The sequence below is a fragment of the Maylandia zebra genome, linkage group LG9 (assembly GCF_041146795.1).
Source record: "Maylandia zebra isolate NMK-2024a linkage group LG9, Mzebra_GT3a, whole genome shotgun sequence".
Classification (NCBI taxonomy): Eukaryota; Metazoa; Chordata; class Actinopteri; order Cichliformes; family Cichlidae; genus Maylandia; species Maylandia zebra.
The window spans coordinates 9,822,763-9,844,116 of NC_135175.1; the positions used below are offsets into that span (position 1 = coordinate 9,822,763).

General features: G+C 42.2%; 3 protein-coding genes across 3 annotated transcripts; 2 read left to right on the plus strand and 1 right to left on the minus strand.

Moving 5' to 3' along the window:
* The first annotated feature begins 908 nt into the window (after window positions 1-908).
* LOC143420230 (TIMELESS-interacting protein-like) lies at window positions 909-8,692 on the plus strand. Its single transcript, XM_076887972.1, has 7 exons — window positions 909-2,102; window positions 2,561-2,651; window positions 3,838-3,913; window positions 4,222-4,344; window positions 4,431-4,494; window positions 5,277-5,489; window positions 8,244-8,692. Exons 1-7 carry the CDS (start codon window positions 1,967-1,969, stop codon window positions 8,486-8,488), a joined length of 948 nt encoding a protein of 315 aa, XP_076744087.1. The 5' UTR covers window positions 909-1,966; the 3' UTR covers window positions 8,489-8,692.
* Window positions 8,693-8,976: 284 nt separating this feature from the next.
* Window positions 8,977-17,269, minus strand: LOC143420550 (DIS3-like exonuclease 1). Its single transcript, XM_076888742.1, has 7 exons — window positions 17,241-17,269; window positions 14,639-14,902; window positions 13,302-13,456; window positions 12,948-13,126; window positions 12,712-12,857; window positions 11,877-12,048; window positions 8,977-10,308 (listed from the first exon to the last, which is right to left on the minus strand). Exons 1-7 carry the CDS (start codon window positions 17,267-17,269, stop codon window positions 9,991-9,993), a joined length of 1,263 nt encoding a protein of 420 aa, XP_076744857.1. The 3' UTR covers window positions 8,977-9,990.
* On the plus strand, window positions 15,692-20,713 carry LOC143420231 (leucine-rich repeat-containing protein 31-like). The gene is made up of 5 exons (XM_076887973.1): window positions 15,692-16,156; window positions 17,285-17,387; window positions 17,713-17,877; window positions 18,022-18,177; window positions 18,451-20,713. The coding sequence occupies exons 2-5, from the start codon at window positions 17,333-17,335 to the stop codon at window positions 18,906-18,908; spliced, it is 834 nt and encodes a 277-aa protein (XP_076744088.1). The 5' UTR covers window positions 15,692-16,156; window positions 17,285-17,332; the 3' UTR covers window positions 18,909-20,713.
* Window positions 20,714-21,354: the final 641 nt, after the last annotated feature.

The following is a 21,354-nucleotide window of genomic DNA, read 5'->3' on the forward strand; positions in this document are numbered from 1 at the left end:
TAAATGTTTAAATTGTTTGTTTTATATCCAAAGTCTGTCAGTTTGTCATTCCCTGTTATTGCTGCTGACTAATCACTCAAAGTGACACAACATGACCGTGGGTCTGATTTTTCTGGTAAACTTGTTTAGCAGCCCACTGGAGACGGATACCCTGTTCTTTGAACTTTAATACTGGACAGAAAATCGTCTCCTTCCAGAAACAAAGGGTGGCATTAGAACTTGTGTGAACAGCAAAACAATGTAGAAGATTTCCTTTTGTGTCTGTGTTGTGTCTAGGGCTGCCACGATTTGTCGACTAGTCACGATTACGTCGACTATCAAAATCGTCGACGACTGATTTAATAGTCGACGCGTCGTTTGAAGCTTTGTAAGATCCCAAAAGACGCAGGAATAAGTAGCAGGATTTAAGAGTGTAATAACGGACTGAAACAGAAGATGGCAGCACTGCATGTACAAGGATGCCAGCTGCCGTTAAACCCCGAAGAAGAAGAAGAAGAAGCAGAAGAAGAAGAAGAAGAAGAAGCAGCTGTGTCCCAGAATTCATAGCGCGGCCCAGCTCAGTTTCCAACAATGGCGGCAGCTAGTTAGTTTTAATATTACTCTTATTATTCTTTCTGGGTCACAAAATAAACGTTTAACATATTTTCAGCCGAGAATGTAGCTGTGTAAACCTCAAATATCGGCTCAGTTTATCAGGACACCACATATTTTCAAAAGCGCTCCGACGTTTTCAGAGACGTCTGTTACCCACTAGCTCGATAGCTAGCCGGGGGCTAGGTCACTAGCACAGTGAGAACACCGGACTCCAGGCAAATTGTTTTCAAACCTACCGCCGTCTTTCGCTACTCAGGTTAAATATATATGAGTCACTTAGATAAATTAAAAATGTTGTTGTTTGGCTTTTTTTTTTTTAGTATTTTATTTGTTCCTGAGTAAATCGGTTTGTCTGAGATTAAAGTTATAGTTTTTACACAGCTGAATAAACGTCAAGCAGACAGCTGATTATCAGAAGTGTGAGATGCTGGAGAATATACTCCGTTGTCCTGTTATATTTTAGATAGCAAGGAGTTTATTAAACTTCACCGAAACAATCTGCAAATTTCATTAAAATTGAATAAACTATCATCTTGTCTTTATTTTTAGTTAGCACCTTAAAAGCTTAAAGCTGTAAGCTAATGATAGTTATATAAGAGCATATGCTGCATGGTGCAATAAGCTGTAGTTTTACGTCCAGTGGATGATGATCTGATTAGTCGACTAATCGCATAAATAATCGGTGACTAGTCGACTATCAAAATAATCGTTTGTGGCAGCCCTAGTTGTGTCACATCATTTTGGCTCAAGAGTTTACTTTATTGCTATGTTTGTTTTTTGCTATTTTATTACTACATTTGTATTGTGCAGCACTTCGGTCTGCCAGGTGTGTTTTTAAAGTGCTATATAAATGATGATGACGATGATGCTTACGGAACAGCTGAAAGACTTTAAAACAAACCTGTTACTTTAATGATATTTCTGTGGTACTACAGAGTCCAAAAGAAGTATCGCAGTAATAATTCATCCAAATTGTAACTTTTAAATGTCATTATCAGCCCAAAGGTTCACAACCAGTTCATCCCTGATAGAATGTAAATATATACAAATCTATAAATTGTATTATGTATATAACTGTGAAACAAACATAATGGACCATTAATGTATCATAATAGTACATTTCTGAATTTGGGGTATAATTCCAGGTGGGATGAGTGTCTGTACAGCTCCTCCTGTTGATGTAAAAAAAGAAAAAAGTAAATGCCAGTTTTTTTTAGGTTTTCATGTTGATGTTGTAACACAGTAAAGAATTACTCTTACAGAAATAAATGTCATTTTTTCAACTTGCAGTTAAATTCATGTAACTTAATGCTGATGCTGTTGACGACTGGGGCTCACACGTCTTTTACTTTGTCTCCAGGACCGACTCACCATGGTTGACCCACAGGAAAATAGCCCGCAGGACATTCCTGACTATGACGGCATAGAGGATGAAGCTTTCCCCCCACTCCCACCACCACACTCCCCAGGCCGGGGAGGCCAGGAGGAAGGAGACCCTTTTGCAGATGGTAGATGCTGCTGTGCTCTTACAGGATTACTATGAGGTCTTTAAGATGTGATGATTCAGAACTTTGTATTTTAAATTCATGGTTTAATGAAGAATCATAGAAAAATAAGATTCAGGAAAAAAGGCTAATGTGGGAGAAATACAACCTCTCATAGTCCTTCCACAAAGCTTTTTGGAACAGCTTGATAATAATGAATTTGTTAGTTCAGCCTAGAATTAACAAATGCATGAACTGGTTTTTCAGCATCTCTCTGAGACTGGATGTTTCTAACAATAACAACACACATGTTTTTGTTTGCGTGAGCAAATGAAACCTATCAGATACTGTTCAAACCAGCACATTTCTTCTGTAACCTCCAGTCTATAATTTGTCTGGATTTAAAGATAAGCTTGAAGTTTGCCACGCTGCCAACAGAATGAGTTAGAAACACATCCTGTTGTCATGTGTTTTCAATGCAGGAGATGAAGGTGAGGTATCACAGCTGGCTGATGTCCCTACTGCTAAAAGGAGAGGCGTGAAGAGACCCCAACCCAAGCTGGACTCCCACAGGTAGCAAAGACATTTATATCACGACAGAGGGTTGAAATGCATTAAAATGCGCATTTAAATAGGAATTTGATGTCATCTTGTGTGAGCTGGGACACAAGGAGGCCAAAATCATTGATTGACGTGTGCAGACTGTCAGTGTTGCAGCCAGGTTGAACACGAGTCTGTGACTGCACTGGTTTTTATCACCGTTTCACTAATAATCGTGCACAGAGGCTCAGAGACACACTGACACACAGAGTTGTTGCAAATGTTTGAAAACGTAAGTTTGTGGAAAGAACTTTGCACAAAAAAAGTGATGTGATATTATCTGAGTGGCGACACCTGTCGTTTCGCAGAGTACTGCAGCGTCTTCTTACGCTTTAGCGGCGGGTACAAATGACTGCATCTGTGTGATGATGGTGCAGCTTCACTCTGCCAGTCATTTAAAGAAGAAAGACTCTAATACCATTGTTGTTTTCATCATTTGGATGGGCAAAATTCCCAGACTGAAAATTGTCAGAGCGTTGGAGACATCCCTGGATGTGTGTGAGAAAGATGTTTCCAGTCTCTGTACACCTATAGTGTGAACCTGGTTAGTATTGCCAACCATAAGTCAGGCTCGTTCCCAGTAGTCTCCCAGTGGGTGTTCCAGTGGCACTCCTCTGTTACTGTTCTGTTCACAATGTTCCTGGACAGAACTAAGTTATACTAAATCAAAGGATGTTAAATAAGCTTTTAAGTAAGAACGTCGATTATACTTAGGATAAAACTTGCAAGCTGTATTAAAGAAAAACATAGATTTTCATTTGATAAAATATTCAAATTAATTGCAACTTTGCTATAAATATATATATATATATATATAGCAATTTTTTATTTTTAGATGGAGAAATTTGACTATTTCTCATTATACTGCCTTATGTACAAACAGGTAGGAAAAGAAAGGTTGTGGGCACCCTGAAAACCAAACACCCTACCCCCCCCCAACAAGCTACTGCCTTCTGAACATGGTACATCTGAAGGCACTGACATTTCCATTCAGAGGGTCTGTCTGTGTTGGCCCTGTGACAGGCTGGCGACCTGGCTGCTGGGATGGGCTTCAGCCATCCACGATCCTGAATTGGATAAGCCAAATACGCCTGGATGTGCTGCTAACCCTGCTTGTAATCCATTAATGGTTTAACTTAGTCTTAATATTTTTTCCCAGGCTGATATCAGATCGAGGGCTTCCAGCTCTGGGCACTCTCTTTGACAATATCCAGTTCAAAGGCAAAGGACACGAGGTAGGATATGATAACATCTGTCCCACCAATTACCAGATGTGAATGAACATTGGTTTTTGAGCTAAATCTGTTTGGCCTGTCAGCTTTTAATTAGATGTCCTAAATTTGGTTTGAGACTAAAAGGTCAAAAGTTGCCCTTTCTGTCGTGGTCAAAAATGAGTGAGGGGAACCAGAGGTTGGTTTACCAAATTAAGATGTCTTTTGTTCCAATGACTGGAAGTCATTTTTTAGTGGGAAGAAGAAGCGTCCTATCACACACAGCCCTCTTTCATATCACTACTCGCTGTTTTTGATGTTTGCCCCATTAGGCTGCAGACCTGCGGCTGCTGATGCAGAAGATGGAGAACTGGGCCCACAGGTTGTACCCCAAATTGCAATTTGAAGATTTTATTGACAAAGTGGAAAGGCTCGGCAGCAAAAAGGAAGTGCAGGTGAGAGGAAGCAGTAGAATATTTCCTGCAAGCGTGTGGGATTCCTAATGTTCAGAATTTGTAATTTTTTACTCATTCTTCTATAGACATGTCTTAAACGAATACGACTGGACATGCCCCTGACACATGAAGATTTTACAAGTACAGATGGTAAGAAGAAAAATCATTACTGATGGGGATACGGTGGACTAGGGCTGTGCGATATGACCAAAGTCTCATCTCCCGATATAAGAATTCTATCGTCCGATAACGATATAAATCACAGAAATGTAACATTTTCTGTCAATTCTGTGAATCTCGACTTGCGTGAAGTGTTTCCAGCTGCGCGTCATGTAGCTGGAGTCGAGTGTTTTAACCGATGCATGAAACGACACATTTTTAGACAGAAGTTGTAACGGCGCCGTTTTCTTTGTGAGTATTTATTACACGGCGTGCTGCGGGGGAAAGCCTGTTCTAACGTTTGAGTCTAAGGTTTATTTTTTAGCACCTGGCGGCTCTGTTTTACTTCTCATCCGTAAACACTCTGCTCTTTCACGTGATTCCGTTTATTTTGAAAAGCCTCAACAGGATCTTGAGCTTTATTCTGAAAGGTTTATGTGGAACATAAACAAGCGGACACGCGATGGTTTTACCGTCGTTGTTGCTAACGACAACGCATAAAAACAGGCGCTTGTCCGTCCGTAGTGTGGTTATATATAAGAGAAAGAGAGAACTTTACTACAGTGACATCAGAACCATGAAGAAATATTGCCGTAAACAGTTTATTTTGCGACACCACGAAACAAACGATAGCGTAAAATGAAATAGACGTTTTTGTATATATCGTTGTATCGAACAGCCCTACGGTGGATTCACACCTGCAGGTGCACATAGGAAATACTTGCCATATTCCACAGGACTTAATTATCAGCACTGCTTGAAATTGTGTTCAGGTGCTGGTGACGAAGAGGTACAACGTGAACTGGAAACATTTGGGGATCCTGATCTGTTCAGCAGAGAGAGTTTTATTAATGCTCCCCAAGGGCAGATTGCCGAAGCCCTCGCTCCCCCACCTACTCCCTCTCTGACCGAAGAGCAGCAGAAACGTATTGAGCTGAACAGACAGCGGGCCCTGGAAAAGAGGCGCGCACGCCAGCAGCAAATTGGTAAGAATGGCAAAAATGTATCATACAGCTGGGACACAATATAACAGAAATAATTAATGATTCTGCTACAAAACATCCAGCGAAGGTTCATAAGGATCATCTAGCTTCATTGGTGTATTAACTTTATATGAAAATACAAAAAGCAAAACATTGAATGTACAGTATATTGCCAAAAGTGTTTGCTCATCTGCCCCCACACTCATATGAACTCGAGTGACATCCCATTCACGACGTCCGCCTGTGCAGCTATATCAGCTTCAACTCTTCTGGGAGTGTTTATGGGAGTTTATGACCATTTGTAAGGTCAGACACTGATGTTGAAGGCCTGGCTCCAAATCTCTGCTCTCATTCATCCCAGTGGTGTTCTGGTCAGGACTCCCATGCCAGAGTTCATGTCTTTGTGGACCTTGCTTTGTGCACTGGTGCCCAGTCATGCTGGAACAGGAAGAAGCCATCCCCAAACTGTTCCCTTAAAGTCGGGAGCCAAAATGTCTTTGCATGCTGAAGCATTAAGAGTTCCTTTCACTGGAACGAAGAGACTGAGCCCAACTTCTGAAAAACAACCCCGCACCGAAATCCCCCTGCCACCAAACCTGGAGCTCTGTTGTCCTGGCAACTGCTAAATTGACTTGTCTATCGGCTTTCCAGATTGAGAACTGTGATCCGTCGCTCCATAGACTGCATCTCTCCTGTTCTAGAGTCCAGTGGCGGCGTGCTTTACACCGCTGTGTCCCATTGCTTTGCGTTGCACTCTGTGATGTAAGGCTTGGACTACAGCTGCTCGGCCATGGAAATGGATTCCACGAAGCTCTCTGTGCACTGTTCTTTAGCTAATCTGGAGACCACGTGAAGTTTGGAGCGATGGACTCCACAGAAAATTAGCAACCTCTGTGCGCCTCAGTATCCACTGACCCCCACTCTGGGATTTTACGTGATCCACCACTTGATGGCTGAGTTGCTGTCGTTCCCAAACACTTCCACTTAGTAGCAGCAGTCTGCATGCCTAGGTGCTTGATTCTATACAGCTGTGGAAGTTACTGGATCACCTGAATTCAATGATTTGGATGATGGGTGGTGAGTGAATACTCCTTACAATATAGTGAAGTGGATCTAGTGTATATATCCACCAGAAACCCTGAAGGTCGAGTGACGAGTTCCCGTATTGCACAGTTCGTCCAAACCACCAGAGATTCCTCACATTAGTGTGGAGTTTGGTAATAAGAGGCAAAGCATGTAGAAAACATTGATTTCTTTACTGCCTGTCTGATGTCAGCTTCAATTAGGCGTAGTATTTTTGTTTTTGCCTTACACTTGTGATCCAAACTGTTTTTACTTCCTCTTTAGTTAAAGCGGAGCCAGCTGTCTGCGATCTATTGTCTACAAATCTTTAACAGTGACATTAAATCGTTCTTCAGGGTCCTCATTTACCGCAGAAATGATGTAATGTGATTTAAATGAGACCCATAGAAAAGAAAATGACCTGTTGATCGGTCTCTATTATGAGCCTTCACCCATAAAAATGTGTTTACAGTTTATAACTTACTGTACATGGTGTTATTAGCACAAACACTTTAAAGCTGATCATTTAGGACTGTAACAATAATCCAGAGAGCAATGTAGTCAAACATCTCACAGTTAGTTTTATTGGGAATGAACTTTGACCTGTTAGGCCCCCAGGGCTTTTCTGAGCTTCCTGCTCGAAAATGAAGAGGCCAAAATAAATGGAGTATTTCTCTGCAATTACAAACTCTGTGTAAACAGTCTTGGTATCAAAATAAAGCTAACGCTTGTGAGCTGTCATCAGAGGGGTAAATATTACTGCAGATGTTACTATGTCAAAGTTACTGGGACTCAAACATAGAAAAAAATGATTATTTCCCTCACCTAATTTTTAAAAGTATTTTATAGCTTATATGCTATAAAATATACTTTGGGTCACATTTAACTCCAGAAAATCATAAATCAAAATATGGATGTTACCTGTCCACAGATTCATGGTGATGTAACTGCTCTTTTAACTGTTTGGTGTTTGTAGAAATGGTTTACAGCTGAGATTCAGAGGCTTCTGTGGACACTCATGTCTGCACTTATATTTCTGACCTCGTGTTATAACCGATTAAATGTGATCTCCTCTCTTTTCCCCCATTTTTGGTGGTGTGGGTGCTTAACTAGTTAAAGTACCAAACATCTGTCTCCTGTTGTTGTGTCACGTAGGAAAGAAGCATCAATATCTGATGAGCAGACTTGTTCATTTGTGCAGATTTCTTCTTTTGTGTGGTTGTTTTTTCCAAGTGGAGATGAGCATCTCTAACAAGTTGATTTGTTCACATTTGCACATCTGCATTTTTGAGAGAAATGAGTTTTTTGAGTTTGTGCACTATATGCATATAAGACAACCATTTCCTTTTTCAGTATTTTTGTGTGGTGCATTTTTCTCTGTTTTAACAAAAGAGGAACAAAGAACATTTAAGTCAACCTAAGACGATTTGTTTTAATTTTTACATGGTCTTACTGAGGTGATGCAAAGTGGAACATGCAAACTGTTTTTTTGGTAATGTGCTGGAAAAGCTTGATAATGGACCTTGAAAGTGCTTAAAGTGCTTAAATTTGACCCTGAACAATGAGTTTGAACCCTGCAGTTTACAGTTTCATTTTTCATTATCTCAGCTTTGCCTGTCTTTTATAAATCGTAGTAGACTGAGTGTGTCTGTGTTGACTGAAACCATCACTGTTTCTAATTCTCAACCCTTTCAGGCCCTTCAGCCTCTCAGACTGCTGACATGTTAGGAGACAAACCTCCAGCTGCATCCTCACCAAATGTCATCAAAGGTTCTACTGATGGAGATGAAACTGTAGAAGATCCTGACCTCGAGCCTTCCAACAACACCTCCACGCAACAAACCAGCCCGCTTCCCCCCAAAGACTCTGAGCCCGCTGAGGCTGAGACCGGCCTCAGCCCTGAGCAACAGCTCAGCAACGACTGTGTAGAGGGGGATTAAAGTTCACGTGCAGCAGTTTCTGCTGAAAAGCTTTGGCAGTGAGCAGATTTAAAGGTTTCCCAATGTTCGTGCCTGCTCATTCGAGTAATGTTGTGCATTTCTGGTGGTTTATATCTTGAGCACATGTTCCTACTGTGACGTCAGCTTTGGGTTAGCAAAGACATTTATAATCAATGGAAATAAATGTTTTTCTTATTTTTAAAAGTCCAAATCCTAAACGTATTTACCATGTGTTGGTATCTGTTACAGAAAAATATTTGAACTGATCCACAGTTCCTGCTCTGATGCATCTTCTTTCTCCAGTTTCACTATTGGCAGAATTTTGGTTGCAAACATGTTTCTATAAAAGGCCTCTGTGTGTGTGTAGTATGTGAGCTGTCAACTGACCATCACCCTCTTCCAAGCATTAAGTGCTCGTTCAATTATGAACAGTTCTTTCTTAAGCTACTGCAGGGACATGAAACGCAACACGATGAAGTGGCTCCATCTGCGCTAATGAAAACACCATTTTTAATTACAGGCCACTGCACACATATTGAAATAGTTATGTACAGTTCATATTTCTGTTGGTAGTTCTAGAAAACAATCTTAAAATCCACAAACCAAAAAACGCTTCTGATTATTTACCAGTTCAAACAATAAAAATGTCCTTGGTGTTGGTGTCTTCTATACAGGCTCTTGATATACAAACTATAAGATAAATACATCCTAGTTTTATACATCACTTCCAACACAACCAACCTCAGGTGTGTTCATTACTCTACGGGTTTATTTTAAAGTCTGCTAATGAGTGACATGAAGTTTTATCAGTCCGGTGACCTGTCCAGGGCGTATCCTGCCTCTCACCCTATGACAGCTGGGACAGATTCCAGGACGTGCAGAAGAAAATGGACGAGTGGACGTTTTATCATCTCCAGAACAATACTCGTGCTGGGTTTTGTATGAAGTGGTCACAGGTAGTACAATATGTGTGAACTCACCAAAAATGGTTCTATAACACAAGACATTTAATTTACACAAGACATTGATCCCACCAGTGAGATATTGAGATCACTGGTGCTGAGAGAAAAGCCTTTTGTTACCAGACTTCTTTAACCTGCTGCAGTTGACTAGTTTCCTGCAGGATTGAACCACATTTGCAGTGAGTACTAGGTCTTGTCAAAGTAACTGCTGACACTTCACTGGCATTAACACGTTCCCTATCCTCCTTACAACTAAGTTTAACTTGATGTGATTTTAAAAACTAACTTTTACAAAACGTATCCACTGATTCGGTTTGACTCTGGTTTCTAAAAAGATGGCGGGACATGTTTTTACTTAATATTGTGTTTGCTTTCCTGTGACTTCACACACTCGTGTGGTTTGTCCACACACAATCTGGAGCTACAAGAATGACCTGGATGACTCAGCACGAGTGATCTTCAATGATCACCGTTCTGTTAGCGCACAGCGTGCAGTTCTCACAAGTGTCTGCTTGGAGGTAAAGCTGGGCTACAGCGTTTCTATGCTGTTGTTGCCGGGAGGCGTGAAGCCCTTTCCAGATCCATCAGAGCCAACTCTCTGATTTCTTCCAGAATAGAGTACAGACTGGGAGTTTTGCTCTGACGAAACTCTCTTTCCTCTTTGGAGAGTTTGGGGCGCCGGGCTGTCTTCTCCTGAGCCAGCGCCTCTTCATTCTGACGCACCACCTCTTTGACCAGCTGACTGCGGCCCTGAGGGCTGGGCTGCTGGGACTTGGCACTGTGGTGAGGCTTGTTGCTGATGACCTCGAGGTTTAGACGGTCAGCGTGGCAAGTTGAAGAGTGGACAGAAATACGAACCTGAAGAGAGCAGAGAACGTAAGTCACAGTATTCCTCAGTTCGATCACTACACAGTAATGGCACCTACTGAAAATAGTCTAATGGAATGCTATGCAAAGACAGGCCCACTTAAGGTTTGTGACGTAATATATAACAGCAGTCCTCTCAGCACTGTGCGCAGCGTCACAGCTAAGTAGACAGTGGTGTAGAGTGGAGAAGTTTCCGACTGTGCCACAATTTTGTTCATAAATAGGATAAATTGGATACGTATGTTACACACACGTATCCAATGTAACAAACGTTCATCCATCCGTACACGAACTTTCTTTACTGTGCTTTCTAACATTCACACGACGTGGAGACTGGAGCAGAGGGGGAGAAAAACATTCATTAACACTGTGACCTCGGTCAAGTGTCACAGTGAGGTTGTTGTTTTGTTGATTTGTTTGTTGAATATCATCATCATCTCTTTGTTTGATATGATCATAGCTTGACAGCAGTCAATGCTGTGGTGGACAACTTGTGTTTGGGCTAATGTTTCTTTCTATCTTGTTTTGGCCACATGTGTCATCCATCATCATCCATCAGTAAGCTATGTTGTTAGCATTGCCTTTGCCCTTTGACATTTATGACCCCAGGATAAGTCCATGAAAGAAAGAAAAGATGTTGATAACAGTGGAAGCAGCAGTACTCTGTCACTTTTTCATGTCTTAAAGCCAAAGATGTGAGAATAACACACCGTTACTTCAGTTTCTTTTTGTTAGCTAACCTTAGGGTAATGTTTCCTGCTCTTTTTGCTTAAATCACATGCACTTATTCCTCACAATCATCGTGTGTAACATGCCTGAACTTAATATAACTTGACGCCAGTGATGGGCAGCAACGCATAATTAGATTACTTTTTTCAAGTAACGAGTAAAGTAAGGGATTACTGTTGCAAAAAAGGTAATTAGATTACTGTTACTGTCCCGTAAACACGCTGCTCTACTGTGTTACTAAACCGTGAGTTTGTTTGCAAGAGTGTCTCATGACAATGACATAAGTGCATGCGACGTTTGTGGTAACAAACGTGTGCAGAGCAACAATGGATCATTTATCGAGTGCGAGAGAGAGAGTGCGACCGTGCAGCGTTTAAAGGCGTTTATGTGAAAACAATTACCGCCCACTGTCATTTTTTATCTCCCTTTACAAAAAGGTTTGTGTAGAAACGCCACAAACTGGAAGCATTACATTTCTTGTCTTGGAGGAGAGCCTCCCCCCCCCCACACTTATGTTTTTGTTTTCATATAATATTTAAAAACAATAAACTGAATAACTTTAAATGATTTATTTTCAGGAATCATTTTCGTCTCATTCATCTTACTGACGTTTTGTTACCTTGAGATTAGCTAACAAAGCAGCAACCACACAACACTTTATCACAACAAGATCATAAAACGTCTCTTAATGTTGGACCACAAAAGATCCAGTAGTCGTATGAACCTGTGATTCATATACACTCATGCATATATATTTGGAATCGTCGCCTTTAGGCGCTGCATTGCTGGAAACCTTCTAAAATGATTGATTAGCGTTTTCTGTGACTTACGGTGATGTGGTCAAACAGTTTGAAGGTGGAGGTGCCACAGCTGGAGGTGGTGGTAATGCGGTCCGGGTATTTTCGCACAGTGCCACCCTGCCAATCACAGCTGCCGTCCTGTCCCGCTACCACCACCAGGCCCTCTTTGTTCTTCAGATACACAGGCCCCCTCACACCATACCTGTGAACAACATGGCTGTGGTCAGAGGCAGCCTTACTTACTCAGTGATATTACTCAACCTGCTTTGCGCCCTGTGATTTTAATCATTACATGGATTCTACAGCCTTCTCAAAATGACCACAGGTTACATTTTAATAAACTGTTAATATTGCATATCCCTGTAACACCACAAGCATGGAGAACACTGATGTTATTAAATTACACTTTCCTTGCAATAAACAAGCAGCAACCTCCAGAGGTTAGCTAAGCTAACGTAGAAGTGCCACAAACACAAGGCTGGCTCCAAAGCACCGTCCCTCCCCACAGACTCAACTTCAGCAATGCAATTAACTTATTTAAAGCCTGGTAGAGAAAAGATTCGGGGTTTTAGCCGATTTTCCCTGCTCACAATAAATGTTTAAGGAATTAGTTTAGTAAATTTATACAATTTAAAACTCATTTTGAGGTTTTTTAAGAGAAAATAAAACTAGCGTGTATACTGTTAAATATACATTGATTAGCGTGCAATTACATCTTCCAACAAATTCATTCATTGTCATAAACTTTGAATTCGTCTATTAAAAATACACGAGTGGTTGGCCGTCTGTGAGCTGCTGTACAGCTCCATTAAACAAAGGAAAAGAAGAAGACTGCAGAACAAAACACAGGACTGAAGGTTCTTACTCTGGGATAAACACCAAGACACCGTTGTCTCGAATGGAGTAGACAACAGCGTCAGCCACACAGCACGGGTCTGTCTGAGGGTCTCGTTCTCTGAAAAACAGACACTGAAACAGTGCTGTGGATCGCATTTGGGCTGCCTGTGCTGCCTGCAAATGAAACACAGACGTCAGCACAGCTTCTGTTAATAGAGTAAGAGGTGAATCATTGAAAAACACAAACAATAAAACACCCCTGACCCTGTTCTTGCTGTTGACATGGTGAGCCATTTCCTCCACTTCTTTGTTACTGGCTGGTGCTTTACCAGATACAACGCCCCTCTGCATGTGCAGGGCTGCGGTAAGAAGGCGGTGCACGACAATGTCTGCGTACCGACGGATGGGTGAGGTAAAGTGTGTGTAGCGATCCAGAGCCAGACCTACGACAACGAAGCAAATATCAGCACGTTAGCCTTCTTTCTAGTTCTCAGTCGAATAATTCTTCACAAACAACAGACGTTGGACAAGTGTGTGCAGACGTGTGATGGATGGACTGACCCACAGTCACACTGAAACTCTAGTGCAGCCAATAAAAGCTGTGCAGCGGTATCGTACCATAATGGTAGTATTGGTCTTGAGGATGAGCACCAGTGGAGAAGTACAGAGCCTGTGACATAGCAGTGGTGGCCATCATTCTGAACAACCTGTTCACCAAGGGGTCCTGTGGGTCCACAGCTCGGTCCAGTGAGGCAGCTAAAGCCTTGTTGGACCTGAAGGAACAGAGCCAGAAACCAGGGATGAGTGAGGCCTCTCATCTCAGCAGTCAGTGACACAAAGCTACTTGCATCACCATGTCTCTTGTCCTGGGACCGGTTCTGCTGTTGGTTTAACCCCCCCCCCCACAATCCTCCAACCGCACATTCATATTTTGTTTTCAAACTCCATTGCAGTTCATTCCACGCCTCAGATCCTCAGACCTTTTGTAAACAGTTAAACAAATAAAAGTTAACTGTAATAGATTACAGGTTGTAATTAAATAAATCACTGCCTCTTTTAAAAAACAGAAAAACAAACCATCTTTAATTATTTGAGTTGTTTGTTTTGTTCCCGTGTGAGAATATTCAACACTGCTCTCTGTGCAAAACGGGTTTAAAAGCATAAACAGCTGTGGGATCCTGTTTGTCCGGGATTTGAACCGGGGAACAAACTGCGGCAGGATCAGCGTTGTGCCGAGGTCGGCATCGCCGACAGCATGTGTTCCCCCTGCGTGGCGAGCGTTCGCTGGGCACGGAGTGTGGATCCAGGTTACGCCGCCTCCATTACAAACAGTCAGACGTGGAAGTAGTGATGTTTTAGTTTTGTAAAAAAGTGAAACCTGAGTGTCGTTACATTACCATTCAGTTTAAGGGTTACAACAGAAAATGAAATATTTATTGTCCTCTCGTGGTATCAGACGGGATTATTTTAACAAACGAAGGACATTTTGCCTGATAATTATATTTATCCTGTAACTTTACTGTGTAAAGAGCTAAAACCTCCAAAGTTTCAGGAGTAGTTAGTCGTTATAAGAAGTGTTTGTGAACTGAAAATCAAGAATGTGGGATCCTGTTTGTCCGTGATTTGGACAGCCCAGCGTGTGCTCCCGACGCAGGGGAAACTAATTCTGTCGGGGAGACCGACCTTGCCACGACAGCTGTTGTGAAGCTGAAGCCAAAGGCAAGATATGCTTCATCATATGTTCTAGTCTTTGGTTTGGAAGCATATTTGGCTTCAACCTCAACCTGAGCTGAAGGAACATGTCTTCTTCTTGTCTGACTGCTCATGTGACACCTGAGTGTGTCCCCGTGTTATCAAACATTTCAGGTTCACACACTTGTGTGTCTGAACATGATGTGCGTTGGACTACAATATGCATTTCCTCAGTTTCTATACTGAACAGTCAAAAACATTACCTGGTGTCAATGGTGAAACCTTTGGCCTTTGCAGTGTCCACCAGCTGGTTGAATAGCTCCTGTTGTGGTGGTGGGTGACACCTTAGAAGGGCCTGGTTGGGGAAAGCTTCCTGGATCTTGCGGGCCACCCAGTGGTTGGCGTAAATCATGCACTCTGCCACGGTCTCATGGACCTCCAGGGGCTGACGAGGGACCAGGGCCGTAATGTTCCTCTCCTCATCCAGCTGGGCACCCACCTGAAAAGGGAAAATGCTTCTAACGTGACTTCAATGAAAAAGAATATGAAAATGCATCAGTGGGCCACATTTTACTACAGTTTACTTTAACTCAGTTGAACATGCACCATTCCACCGGAACAAATGCTGCACGGAGAACCAAATGTGAATGAATCTCAACCTGAAAACAGTCTACTGTCTTTCCTACGTTCAGCTCTCTATCATACCAGTAAGAACACATATCCCTAACAGGCACACAGCTCTGCTCATGGGCACAGAAACTCCACCGATCTGCTGTTCATGCTTTTTGTTTATAGTGGACAGCCAATCAGAGTTTAAGTTAGCTCAAAGGAAATGTGCCTTAAAGAGAGAACAAAACTTTTCTCAGACTAAGGATGAACTGAGGGGACCCAAAGCACTTCAGCAGGAACCAAAAGAAGCCAGAAAGTTTGGATTTGAACACAGTTTTGGCCGTTTTATATAATAGATCAAGATGAAACATCTGTTGTCCTTATCCTTCAGGACAACAGATGTTTCACCAGCGGTCAATAATCCAGCTTTGTCAAGATAAGAACTTGATTTTTGGGTGGCAGCTCAATCATTAAACACACTTTTAGAAATATATTGGTTTTTCCACTATCCCAGAAGCAACCCGAGAGAATCATTTTTACTTCATATCAATATTCTGTGTGCGTACAGCCATAACAGGAATGCAATAACTGAATAATAAATAAATCCAAGACATCCTATTAGAGAGCATCTTATAGAACAACAGGAATTGTCCATATGAGGTTTTAACAGATGGCCGACCAGCCGCTGTAGATAAATGGCTGTGATCTAATGTGAAAACTGTCAGTGGTTTCACAGTGGAGTGCTTGGTTTCTTTATTCCAATATTCTCACTGAAATGACTTTCTGATAAAATGTTTTCTGCTGAGGAACGTGTTCTGCTTAGACGCCTGATTTTAAAAATAACGTCTCTATTAGACCGTACTATAATTTATTATCGATGAAAAGAAATATATGGTATCCATCTGTAATTCTGTAAATAACACAGCAAAAAACCAAACTAAACATAAAGACCTGGAAGACTCCTGCGTCTAAATTCATTCAGTTATTGTACTGAGTCCTGAACATGTTAGAAATATGGTATCTTCAACACATCAGTGGAGAATCTGTTCCAGGAGTTCAAGCGAGGCTTCTTCCTGGTGTGTGAGCAGGATTTGGTGAGGCTGTTTCGACCAGAGGAGCTGCAGGGAGTGCTGGTCGGCCAGGACGTGCATGACTGGGAAAAGTTCAAACAGGTACAGTCAGCCAAACAGACACAGGCTGTAGTTTCACAGCTGTCCTGTAGCACAATAACTGTGTACTGCATACTGTCAAAAGCATTCAGTCGGCTGCTTTAACACAAATATGAACTTGTGTCACATCTCAGTCTTAATCCAGACTTTTGTATGATAGTATAATATAATAGTCAGCCCACCCTTCGCAGCTATAACTGCTTCCACTCTTCTGGAAAAGCTTTCCACAAGGTTTAGGTGTGTTTATGGGAATTTTTTGACTATTCTTCCAGAGGTGCATTTGTGGTGTCAGACACTGACGTTGGAGGAGAAGGCCTGGCTCACAGTTGCTGCTCTAATTCATCCCAAAGATGTTCTATCTGGTTGAGGTCAGGACTCTGTGCAGGCTAGTCCAGTTCTTCTACACCAAACTCACTCATCCATGTCTTTATGGACCTTGTATTGTGCACTGGTGCCCAGCCATGTGCACACATGCCCACACTTTACACTTGGCACAGTGCAGTCAGACAAGTACTTCTGGCAACCACCAAACCCTGACACATCCATCGGATTGCCAGTCAGAGAAGTGTGATTCGTCACTCCAGTAAACACATCTCCACTGCTTTAGAGTCCAGTGTTGAGATGCTTAAATCACTCCATCTGACGCTTTGCATTGTGTTTGTCAGTGTAAGGCTGGGATGCAGCTGCTCAGCCATGGAAACCAATGAAGTTTGGACATCTGTAACAACAGCAGACTGCAGATATTGGTGACTTAAGTGCACTATGAGCCTTAGCATCAGCTGACTCGCTGTCATTTCCAATTACTTCCACTTTGTTATAATATCACTAACAGCTGACTATGGAATATTTAATAGCGAGGAAATTTCATGACTGGACTTGTTGCACTGGTGCATCCTATCACATTACCATGCTGGAATTCATTCAGTTCCTGAGAGCGACTCGTCCTTTCACACATGTTTGTAGAAGTAGTCTGCATGCCTAGGTGCTTGATTTAATACACCTGTGTCCATGGAAGTGATTGGAACACATTAATTGAATGATTTGGATGTGTTAGGGAATACTTTTGGCAACATAGTGTATGCCTGACCTTACAAACTCTATGATTATAACAGTCATTTTCACTGTTTTCAGAACACAAGTTATGGTTGGAGATATCATGACCGCCACCCCACCATACAGATGTTTTGGGAGGTATTTGATGAACTAACTGAAGAGCAGAGGAAAGATTTCCTTCGTAAGTACTTGCTGAAGCCTCCATTATGATATGTTACTGAAATCACACTGTATCATATAAAACATTAGATTTTTCTGCGCTTTACCAAGATACATTAGAGAGCAGCATTGTTCTGATTAATATACTGTAAAGCTGCTTCTAGCTGGTGGACTGAGCCGCCTCACCTTTCACCTGGCTCACGTCACACACCTGGAGAGACTCGACCTCCACCTGTGTTGCCTCACGCGAGATGATCTAGAGGCTCTGAGTCAGTTGCTACCAATCTCACACGCCGGACACTAATCGCATGCTCGCTGCAGCAGTCATGTGACTCGTTGTTTTTCAGTCCAGGTGCTGCCCTCTCTCACTGCACTGACCGAGCTTGATGTGTCATCCAATAAGGAAGTGGGAGGTGTGGTCCACCTGCTGGTCTCCGCCCTCCCTGCGACACAAATGAGGAGGCTGCCATTCAACAGCTGCTACATGAGCAACGAGTCCTTCACTGCTCTGGGTAACACACACACACACACACACACACACACACACACACACACACACTTGTTTATTTATAGAAGTTTTCCTTCAAGTCATTCTCCCTGAATACCTCTTCCACCCTCTAGCCTGAAATGGTGAAAACTTTGTGTTTATGCATCAGCCCTGGCGGTGTCCTATCTGCGCACGGTGGATATTTCCTGGTGTAAAGTGGTTGGCGGTCACTTGGCGCTCCTGCTGGATGCTCTGCAGCCATCAGTCGTCAGCGAGCTCCGTCTTTGCAGCTGCGAGCTCACCACTGATGACATGCAACATCTGGGTAACTAACACACAATGACATTATACTTTTTCTTTTTTGGTCTGTAGTGGATCATTAGGCTGCATAAATGTATATTAAGACAAGTAAAGCCTGAAGGAAATTGATATTTCTTTCATTTATTTCATGCTGCCAGCATCTGTAGCTGTCGTATAAAACAAAACAATGAAACTATTCGGTGTTATTTTTGTCTCCATCAGAAACATTGTGAACAAAACAGTAAAGTGAACAGGCATAAAGTGATCAGTTATCAATGGGTCCTCTTCCTCTGTGCAGCTGCCGTGTGCAGACGGGGCTGTCTCTCCTCACTCCGTGCACTGGATCTGTCCTACAACAGCTTGGTGGGAGACAACGGTTGGTGCAGTCTGTTTGCAGCAGGAGGTCTGGGCTCTCTGGAAGACGTGGATGTCAGTTTGCGACCTTCAACCTCTGCTCTGTGCTCAGCCTGGCTGCCCGCTCTGCTCCGAGCTCTGCCTCAAATGCCGGCGCTGGCTCGACTGGCCATGCAGAGGTGGACAGCTGACTGTCAGGAGAGAGAGCAGCTCAGGTACTGTCTGAAAAAGAGGAGCGTCCTGCTGGAAAGGGATCCAGATTTACAAGACACATCATCAGCATGTAAAGGGAACAGTCAGGAGAGCCTAGAAGAGAGTCAGCCTGAGGAGATTGGAGCGGACCGCACTGGAATTTACTGTCAAAGAGCGACCCACTTTGTTGCTTTATTATTATTTTTTTAAGTCTCTGTTACCACAAGAAGGTCAGTGTTGACGTCAGCTGCATCACGTCTGATGTAAACTGTGTCACACGTGATGGTTTCAGGGAATACTGGGAACTTACAGAGTTAAGCACAGCTGGTGTGGGTTATCATATTTGTCGTCTCTCACCTTGGCTGCAGGGTCTGGGTCTTTCCAATGCAGCAGTCCTAACACTTGAGACACACATGCCGAGAAGTGGGGATACCTGGAAATGGACAAAGGCTTTCAGCAGAGTTTTAAAGCAGCTATTCAGGAAAAGAGCTGTGAATTATCTGCATACCTTGTTAGGTAATCAGCTATTTTGGGGTTCTTTAACAAATCAACCAAAAGGTCGACTGAGTATTTTCTCGTCAGAGTACCTTCACCGTTCACGATGATGTTGAGCACAAGCTGGAGCGTTTGATGGATGTTCTTTGCATCAAAGAGCTACGAGGAAATCCCAGAGATTAGAGACAGGATATTATGTGAATCAGCATGAATGTTGTTTGTTGTTCAACAGATAAAAACAAGAAGAGAAAATAGAAACAAAGTAAAAAAGGAACAATTGTTTCTGCCGTTAAGAAAAAAAAATTGAGTCATGGCAGAGACCTGCAGAAGTCTTGAGTCTCATTTGATGACATTTTGTCAGATTGCCTTGTAATTTAAAAAAAACAAAACTGTTTTTTGAGCAAAAGTTCTCCAGGTTTTTTTGGAGTTCTTTCAAAGTTTTCTTATTTTTGGACGTTAGCTGCTTTTTCACTCTTTTTCAGTCCAGTCTGTGCATCTGAACATTTACAGAAAGATTTCTTTGTTTCGTCTTTAGACACTTTGTTAAACGCAGATCCCAGCAGAGTTCGCCTACCTTCTCTCCAACCTTCTCAGGTTTTGTGGATATTATACATGGTTATGCTGAGAATATGTCGGCTACTTTCCACTGGAAATGCCTTTTGGTTAAACTGTCAGCGAGGAATTTGCACTGTTACATTTTTATATAACTTTAATGCAAAAAAAACAGCTGCTTGTTTAAGTGAAAATACACTGATGGGGTTTTTTTCTATTCATGAAACAGGAGTGTGATCAGTTTAATAAAAGAAAAAATAACCATAACCAAGATATGAGGGGAAATCTTGGACAAATACAAGCAGACTGGAGCAGCCAGCGTTCAAAACACCGACGTTCAAGGTAACAGAAGGTTCCCGAGCCACATCCACCCAGCTGGTTTCTGTGTTTCTTGTGTATTTGTGTACACTGTGACTTCATGGCTGTCTTGGGCTCCAGCTCTTGTTTTGGTGTCTCATTAATTTGATTTAATGTCCTGCTTAGTGATAACATCACTCTTGGCCTCCCTGCACTGGCTTCCAATTGAATTTAGGATTCATTTTCAAGTTCTTTTATTGGTTTTTAAATCTTTAAATGGTCTGGCACCTGCTGAAGCCCTATGTCCCCACTCGTTCGCTCCGGTCAGCTGAGCAGCTGTTGCTCTCAGTCCCCAAATCACGGCTGAAACTGAGAGGAGACCGAGCGTTCTCTATCGTGGCTCCTAAGCTTTGGAATAATCTTCCTCTTCACATTAGGCAATCGACATCAGTGCTGGTTTTTAAATCCAGATTGAAAAAGCATTTTTATTCACTGGCTTTTGACTCAGTGGTTGACTGACTTGTATTTTATTGTTTTTCGCTATGTTTATTATTGTATCGTATTTATTATTCTTATGGTATCTATTATGTTTCTATTGTTCAGCAGTTTGGTCAGCCTTGTGTGTTTTTAAAGTGCTATATAAATAAACAATGATGATGATGATGAACATAGTAACGTGTGTTGGGTTGCTCTGTCTTCAGACTCACTGTCAGACTGATTAGACAGTGAGTCTGAAGGTGAGAGTCCTCACTGCCCACGCCTGTCTTTGGGTCTGACCAACACCGTTTCCTGTGTGTCATTCCCCCCTCGCCTTCCCCCCATCCGTCCTGTCTGCACTGACCTCTCCAATAAAGACAAAAGGCCTCATTTTCTGAAACTCTTCCTATCCCATCACCTTGCGAAGAATCACTTCACCATGTTGATTAATAAGGACGGTGGGAATGGTTTGAAGTCTCGTCACAGAAAATGTGCCAAAGGCAAAGAATCTGAGCTTGAAATAAAATGAAATGAAAGATCAGCCCCACACAGGGGTTAAATTCAGATGGAAACTCTTATCACACAAAGAGAACAAGCGAATAAATATATCTGAGTGTGGCCCCTCGACTGTCACAGTGTAGCTGACATTTGATCTTATCATGTGTTAAAGCTATTTTAATTACTGAAGAGAACCAGTGTCAAACTCAGCCCAAGTATGGTTGTACGTTAATCCTTAAAGCAACAACGTTTTTAAAGTTGCAGCGTCATTTTTACACCACACCTAAAATCCCACTAATCGTCCGGGCTCTTCACCCTATGACCACACGCTGGGGTA

What these genes read in the sequence shown, in the direction of transcription:
- LOC143420550 (XM_076888742.1), bottom strand. Translation starts at nt 17,269, where the DNA reads ATGACTGTTATAATCATAGAGTTTGTAAG. An exon ending in ATAATCATAGAGTTTGTAAG is followed by an intron (nt 14,903 to 17,240) that starts GTCAGGCATACA and finishes TTTTCATTGAAG; the next exon opens with TCACGTTAGAAGCATTTTCC. An exon ending in AACTGTTTGACCACATCACC is followed by an intron (nt 10,309 to 11,876) that starts GTAAGTCACAGA and finishes TGCTCTCTTCAG; the next exon opens with GTTCGTATTTCTGTCCACTC.
- LOC143420231 (XM_076887973.1), top strand. Translation starts at nt 17,333, where the DNA reads ATGTTTTGGGAGGTATTTGATGAACTAACTGAAGAGCAGAGGAAAGAT. An exon ending in CGAGTCCTTCACTGCTCTGG is followed by an intron (nt 17,878 to 18,021) that starts GTAACACACACA and finishes TTTATGCATCAG; the next exon opens with CCCTGGCGGTGTCCTATCTG. An exon ending in TGATGACATGCAACATCTGG is followed by an intron (nt 18,178 to 18,450) that starts GTAACTAACACA and finishes TCCTCTGTGCAG; the next exon opens with CTGCCGTGTGCAGACGGGGC.
- LOC143420230 (XM_076887972.1), top strand. Translation starts at nt 1,967, where the DNA reads ATGGTTGACCCACAGGAAAATAGCCCGCAGGACATTCCTGACTATGAC. An exon ending in AGGAGACCCTTTTGCAGATG is followed by an intron (nt 2,103 to 2,560) that starts GTAGATGCTGCT and finishes TTTTCAATGCAG; the next exon opens with GAGATGAAGGTGAGGTATCA. An exon ending in GCAGCAAAAAGGAAGTGCAG is followed by an intron (nt 4,345 to 4,430) that starts GTGAGAGGAAGC and finishes ATTCTTCTATAG; the next exon opens with ACATGTCTTAAACGAATACG.